General features: G+C 40.0%; 1 protein-coding gene and 1 non-coding gene across 2 annotated transcripts; both read left to right on the top strand.

The window, feature by feature from the left end:
* The first annotated feature begins 101 nt into the window (after nucleotides 1-101).
* EIF5 (eukaryotic translation initiation factor 5) lies at nucleotides 102-7,201 on the top strand. Its single transcript, XM_029951636.1, has 10 exons — nucleotides 102-742; nucleotides 852-933; nucleotides 1,212-1,384; nucleotides 1,686-1,797; nucleotides 2,622-2,764; nucleotides 3,035-3,193; nucleotides 3,701-3,862; nucleotides 4,131-4,295; nucleotides 4,605-4,739; nucleotides 5,024-7,201. The coding sequence occupies exons 1-10, from the start codon at nucleotides 671-673 to the stop codon at nucleotides 5,111-5,113; spliced, it is 1,293 nt and encodes a 430-aa protein (XP_029807496.1). The 5' UTR covers nucleotides 102-670; the 3' UTR covers nucleotides 5,114-7,201.
* Nucleotides 2,136-2,259, top strand: LOC115303232. Its single transcript, XR_003913923.1, has one exon. It is a non-coding gene; the product is annotated as a small nucleolar RNA SNORA28 (small nucleolar RNA).
* Nucleotides 7,202-7,459: the final 258 nt, after the last annotated feature.

Here is a 7,459-nt window from a genome sequence, read left to right as displayed (position 1 = left end):
GAGGAGAGGTCGAGGTCGCGCTCGGTCGCCGCCTCGCCGTCCGCGCGCACGCCCGCGGGCGCGCGCTCCCCTGTGGCGGAGACGCGAGTGCTGGGGGACAAGTCCGCCGCTTTCGGTCTCGGAGGGGGCGGGGGCGGGAACCCGCGAAGGTTCTCCTGGCGCCGGGCTGGGTTTGCCGGGCAGAGGCCCTGCGTTGGGTCTCGGCAGCTGCTGGAACTCGGCGGCCGCGCGGAAGCCGACCTCTGACAGGCCGGGCTGTGCGGGGCGGCGGCTCCCGGCCCTTCTCCCGCCGAGTCCGGATGGAGGCCCGTCCCGCCGCTGCAGGTGCTCTGTGTTCGATGGGGCCGCCGGCTGCTGCTCGCGTGAACTTGGGGGGCTCGGCGGAGCAGGATTAGGCGGCCGGAGTCCTCCCGCGGGAAGCCCATTAAACGCCGAGGCGGGGGGTTGTGTTCTCTTTTTCAGAGCTGTTGCGCAGCCATTGGTACCTGTATTGGGGAAACATAGCATACAAGCAAGAAGCTTACAGCCTCAGTGGCGAAAATTTTTTCATGTCAGAGACCGAGAACTCTTGCAGTCGTTTATGTCATCCCTTCTTCTCCAGACAGAAGATACCAAAAAGTTGCAATCAAAGATCTCTTCATTTTATTGATAAAGCCACTAATAAGCCAAAATGTCTGTCAATGTCAACCGCAGTGTGTCAGACCAGTTCTATCGCTACAAGATGCCCCGTCTGATTGCCAAGGTAATACCGATCCTCGTCTTAGTAATAGGGTCTAAGTCTGTCCGTAGATTTTAAAAGACGGCATTTTCTGGAGTAGATAATGCAAAATTAAAGTTCTTTTTTTCTATAGGTTGAGGGCAAAGGAAATGGTATCAAGACAGTTATAGTCAACATGGTTGACGTTGCAAAGGCGCTTAATCGGCCTCCAACGTGTAAGTAGTACCTCTTAAAGAGGAGCCTGAAAAAAACATTGTCAATATGGAAATGACAAACTTTGCTGTGGGTGTCTTTTTGGAGTTGTGTGTTCACTACCTCCAGGGTTAAGTGGAATCCTGGGCTTGAAAATCATCGGACTTCCTAGTTGCTGTTAGGAAATAAAATTACCCGAGCAACACCTTTTAATCCAGCATAAAAGAGTAAGCTGTGACCTTGGTATAGGACGGATGAGTAGCCATGGATCTAGTTAACATACTTTTCCCTCCCCTCATAGATCCCACCAAATATTTTGGTTGTGAGCTGGGAGCACAGACCCAGTTTGATGTTAAGAATGACCGTTACATTGTCAATGGATCTCATGAGGCGAATAAGCTGCAAGACATGTTGGATGGATTCATTAAAAAATTTGTTCTCTGTCCTGAGTGTGAGAATCCTGAAACAGATCTGGTGAGTGTTTTTGAGAGTTTTGTCAGTAAGACAGAAAGTTACCTGCTTTTGTGATCATCTGTGATACCACCAAATTCTGTTCCTTAGAAGGGAGAACAGATTTAATTGGAAATAAAACCTGAAGCAACAAATAGTTTAGATGCTTTCATCCTCTTCTATATAGATTATTTTCTGTAAAAAATAGTTCTGTGTGTTAAGCTGGAGTTGCTGTCAGGTACTCTAACAACTTTGCTACTTATCTAATTTTTAATTTGTGTCATAGGTGATGCTTATTTTTTTTAACTGTTCTTGTTGTTGGCAGCATGTCAATCCAAAGAAGCAAACAATAGGTAACTCCTGTAAAGCCTGTGGCTATCGAGGCATGCTTGACACACATCATAAACTCTGCACGTTCATTCTCAAAAACCCACCTGGTAAGTCTCATGATGAACTTCTAAGATTTTAACTTAAAAGCAACTGATGTTGGAAACATAACTGAAGCTTTTTTACTATTACAAAACCAGAATACAATGGATTTTTTATCTCTGTATTGTGTTAACGTTGAATTTATGAGAGTTACAGACCACTAAAGGGAAAAAAAGACTGCTGGTTTAAGTCAATTTTGTTGTCAGTATTTAAGATCTGTTCTTTTAGAATGAGAGACGTGGATACCATAAAATGAATTGTGGTGGAGCCTCAAAAGGTCTACTGCATTACCGTTTTGTGCACTGAGGGTCTTGGCTGTTTAAGCCTGAGTGACTTAGAATATTGCAAGCAGCACTCTGTGTCAGATGATCAAAGTTGTCTGACGCAATTTGAGCTTGCTATAGCAAGAAAGTCTAACCTATTCCAGTGTTCTCCTCCATGAGACCAACTGTTATATAGACTTAAACACTGTTTCACCTGTTGGCTAATGTGCATTTGAGGTATATTTTTGTAAAGGTTCATGGGGGAAAGGGTCGGGAGGGCCACCTTTTACTTAATTACTTGATCTTTTGAGACCCTACATCTTTCAATCTATTCTAGTATTTGGGGATATTTTATTCTTACTGTGAGTGTTTTTACCTATGAAATATTGGTAGATGAACTTTGTGAGTTCTCTTAGAATTTTTAAGTAGCACTGTATTTATGTATGGTTTTCTGAGGGAAAGGTTCCAAAGCAAAAGAGAGGGCTGGGTTTTTAAATGTACACGAGAGACCATGAGGTATAATACACATCATAGTAATAAATTTTTTTTACTTTTTCATTTTCCTGTAGAGAATAGTGACAGTGGTACAGGGAAGAAAGAAAAGGAAAAGAAAAACAGGAAGGGAAAAGACAAGGAAAATGGTTCCATGTCCAGCAGTGAGACCCCACCACCACCACCACCAAATGAGATCAGTCCTCCTCCACATGCTGTGGTGAGTGCAAGGTTGATGGTCCTGTAGGCTCTAAAATTGTAAAAACAAAAAACGGTGTTTGGTTGATATGGGCAGAAATAATGAAACTAGTCATCGTTATGATATTGCAATGGTATGTTTGAGGATCAGATATGGTTTTTTGGTGAGAAATGAACCCGATGCCATTAACGTGACTAGAAATCTGGATATATATATATATATATATGTATGTATGTATGTATATATATTTTATCCTTAAGGCATTTGACTAAGCGTGCTTATTTTTAACAGGAAGAAGAGGAGGATGATGATTGGGGGGAGGATACAACTGAGGAAGCTCAAAGACGCAGAATGGATGAAATCAGTGACCATGCGAAAGTTCTGACCCTCAGTGATGATTTGGAAAGGACTGTTGAAGAGCGGGTCAATATCCTGTTTGACTTTGTTAAGGTAAAGTGAACTGCTTCAAGAGCAGTTAATTTCTCAATCAAGATCTCAATTTTTGCCAACGTTGGGTTTTAAGATATTTATGACTTTAAGCTGGTTGTTGGGCACGTAATTTTTCTCAAGCTGTCTTTTGGATATTCAGGTGCCAGGTTTATTTTTCCATTTTTTGCTGAAATACTTCTTGAAGGTGGTTTTGGGTATGGTCTTTGGTATGCACATAATCCTTAAAAGGTCCTGAAACTGTGGCACCTCAGTTCAGCATTCCACTTGAGCTCAGATCATGGTCTCACAGTTCATGAGAGCCTGTTTGGGATTCTCACTTTCTCCTCTCTCTCTGCCCCCTCTTGCACTCTCTCAATATAAATAAATGTAAAAAATACTTGAAAAAAAATAAATTCTGTAACTATAATAAATTTTAGAAAAAGGTCCTTGAAAGTTGGAACTAGTACCTAGCATCTCTAGAGCAAAATATGTCTCTAGTTCACTGAATTGCTTTCTTTTTATTTGCAGAAAAAGAAAGAAGAAGGTATTATTGACTCATCCGACAAAGAAATTGTTGCTGAAGCAGAAAGATTGGATGTAAAAGCCATGGGCCCTCTTGTTTTGACTGAAGTTCTTTTTAATGAGAAGATTAGAGAACAAATTAAGAAATACAGACGCCATTTCCTACGAGTAAGCAAATTATTTTAGCTTTATAAATGAGATGAGAACTGTGTGACCCCAGGAACATCGGAGCTATTGACCTACCTCACAAGCACAGGAGTATCTGGAAAATGCTTTACATAGCCCCTTAGAGATCGAATAATGCATGGATCTTTATGGGTTGACTTTTTTGAACCACTGTTTAAGGCCATAGCCTTAAGGAATGGTACTGAATCGATTAATGTACTTAACTTAGAACTTCTGTAAAAGTTGTTAATGCCAACACATTTATTTCCAGTTTTGTCACAACAACAAAAAAGCTCAGCGGTACCTTCTTCATGGTTTGGAGTGTGTAGTAGCAATGCATCAAGCTCAGCTCATTTCCAAGATTCCCCATATCTTAAAGGAGATGTACGATGCAGATCTGTTGGAAGAAGAAGTCATCATCAGCTGGTCAGAAAAGGTGGGGAATGTGTATATAAACAGTCTCTTCAAGATCAGAAGTGTTCATACAGCTGTTGGGGGTCTCTTTTGGAATAAGTTAACTTCTACAGTCCCTGGTATAATCCCTAGGTGATTCTCACCTGGCAGTTTTCTAGTAATTACAGAAGTACATAGACTCTTCAGTACGCTTGCTAAATGCATGTATTTTATGGTGTCAAGATTAGGATGTAACCCAATCCCTTCAAAGAGCTGAATGTGGGGAATTCTATGAATAACACATTATTTTTTAGGTTCTTCAACTAAGGGAATTGTATTGAACATTTTTTAGGCCTCTAAGAAATATGTCTCAAAAGACCTTGCCAAAGAGATTCGTGTCAAGGCAGAACCATTTATAAAATGGTTGAAGGAAGCAGAGGAGGAATCTTCTGGGGGTGAAGAAGATGATGAAGATGAGAATATTGAGGTAAATAGCATTAGAGGTGAGGGTTTGGGAAGTCGAGAATGGTAATCTCGGGTTAACTGAAAATCTTAAGGTGCTTGAAATATCTCCATAATCGTGATTGCTGATAATCTATGAATTCTCAAAGATAACAGGTTGAGTACAGAGGAGCTAGTTGTCTATGAAAATTAAGATTATGGTAGGCCATGGAGGGAGTTGGTGGTCACATAACAAAAGCTTGTGAAAAATTAAGTCTAGTAGTTTTACTGCGATAAAATTTACAGTAAACAAAAAATTTGTTTTATCAGGTGGTGTATTCGAAGACTGCCAGTGTCCCTAAAGTTGAAGCTGTGAAGTCTGACAACAAGGATGATGACATTGATATTGATGCCATTTAAAGGGGTGGGTGCAGCCCAGCTTAACAGTGTAATGCTGCAAATCTTTCTGCATCATCAGCCAGAAGTGCAACATGTATGTGCAAAAGCTAAAATGGCTTAACATCATGCTACACTTTCTACTAAAAACGTATTGCTGTGAGTGGTCTGTAATTAAGCCCAACAAGACATCTAGGGAGTCCATACACCTATCAGTGAGCAGATACAGTTTGCTTATTTATAGCATGTTTCTTTTTGAAAAATTAGTGGTGGACACATTTGGATCACATTTATACAGTTAAATAAAGATTTGATTTTGGTCATTCTTAAGATTTTGGCTCTGAATGACTTAAGCTGAAATGGCTCCTCCTTAAAATACCGCACCATCATGAACCTGGTGGGATTCTCGGAGCCTGTTAGTGCTGAGACTGCAAAGCCGTCTTCGGCTGAATGTCAACATGAGCTTCTAATTGTCCTCATCAGCCACTGAGAAATAAGTACTTAAAGTGTTCAGTCCTTCCAGTTGGCATCTGGTAATGTACACTCTTCCCATGCCAAGGTGGACTGATAATTAAATGGCAGTGTGACATCTTTATCTTACTGAGAAGTAAAAATGACCTGAGTGTCCTATAAATAATTTTAAGAGCAGGTTTTGAAACTTGAATTGTGTTTTTTCAGTTCGTGTATATTTACCCCAAATTGTAGTCTTTGGAGTCATGTGCACGCTGGATGAGCCAGGGGAATGATTACATTAACAAATAAGCGTTGTATGTGTATGTAGCTGTTGCTTTATACTGAGAAAATTCTGCAACTAAGGTGATGATATAGTAAGCTATGACTTTATTGGGGGGAAGCAGGAAAAGGTGCACTTAATCTCTAGCAAAAACTGAGCATAATTTTTCAACTCTTATTAGGGTTTAATTACATTTTCAAATGTTTAGGCATACTGTATCTTTTGTTCATTGTGGATTTTCTCCTGATAATATGGTTTGTTTGATGCCTTTACATGTAGATACTTAATAGCTTGTGCTTTTTATAGGTTTTGGTTGCTCTCTTGCCAAAATAAGTGTTACTGTGTCTCAAACTTGATTTTTTTGCCCCCAAAATGTTTTATTTAAACACAAGCTAAAAGCATACTTCCAGTTAAAGTCTATATTTTGGTGTACGACTTAAAGTGTTTTTTATTTCATGTTGAATATAGCCAGACACCCAAGAAGTCTGATGATGGCAACAGAATGCAGGTTTCTAGGGCCTGACCCAGCGCATCCTGAGGTTTAGATTTGGAAAGAACTTGCTGGTGAATTTTTTGCTTGCTTAGCTCATCGAAACTCATTTCATAAGGGTTATGGCTGTCTGAGAAATCCTCTTAGGGGAGAAACTTGTTCCGTTTCCTCCTTTCCACAAAGTACACTAGGAATCAAAAATCCAAAGGGTTAATTTTGCTGGGGGCACTGTCTTATATCTCTTTTGTCCGTGATCTGTCTTCACAGATTATAATGAGAGTTTAATAAATGTATCTTAAGAATTTTTCACATTGGAAATTAGACAAACATTTGATATAATAAAATCTTGTTAGCTTGATATTTTAAGGAAGTAAAATCAAGTAATCTATCTTAAAGACCTGCAAATTGGTCTCTGCCTTTCAGTCAATATTGATGAGTGAAGCAGAAGCACCTACCTGGCAGGAATGTTGCTTTGTCATACCAAAGCAATGAAATCTCTGCAAATTTGCATCTCACCTGGGTTACAGTTCTTTGCCAGAGGTGAATTTGCTTTCATTATCTGAAATTCTATAGGAGATAGTGGTGACTTAGGCCAAGTTGCAGTCAGCATACCCAATGTCAAGCTAATAGGGTTTTGTTATGGAGCTTTTCCCCTCACCTCTTTTAATCTGAAAGAAAACCTGTTCAGGCTTCTAAACACTAAGAAAATTTTGGCTGAGACAGTGTTCAGTCTGGTGCCAAATTTACAGTGGAATTCAAATCCATGTAATGAAAGTTTTACCCATAGGGGCTATCTTAATAAATTAATCCTTGCTTTGATCTATTCAATAGTCTTAAATTTTCCTGTTTCAAACAGCTACAATACTTGATTAAAACAATGTTGAAATTATATTTTGTCTCTGCATCTAGATTTGCATTTTATAAGGTTGGTACACTGAACTCTGCCCTGTTTTTTAGCTGCTGCCTTGGATTTGTGTTGAGGTTTCCTTCTGTGGGTACAGTGCCACTCACAAAACACCCTGCTTATTCCTGTGGGTCAGTGCCTTTCCCTAGGTCTTTCTCCTGTCCCGTAACCCAAATTAAGTACAAACGGAAAAGATCTGCCTTAATCTGAGTTCTTGACATTTCAGTGGGTGCTTACTTACTT

The sequence above is a fragment of the Suricata suricatta genome, chromosome 9 (genome assembly GCF_006229205.1).
Source record: "Suricata suricatta isolate VVHF042 chromosome 9, meerkat_22Aug2017_6uvM2_HiC, whole genome shotgun sequence".
NCBI classification, from domain to species: domain Eukaryota; kingdom Metazoa; phylum Chordata; class Mammalia; order Carnivora; family Herpestidae; genus Suricata; species Suricata suricatta.
The sequence above is the reverse complement of the archived record's forward strand: the minus strand, read 5'-3'. Positions and strand labels throughout refer to the sequence as shown.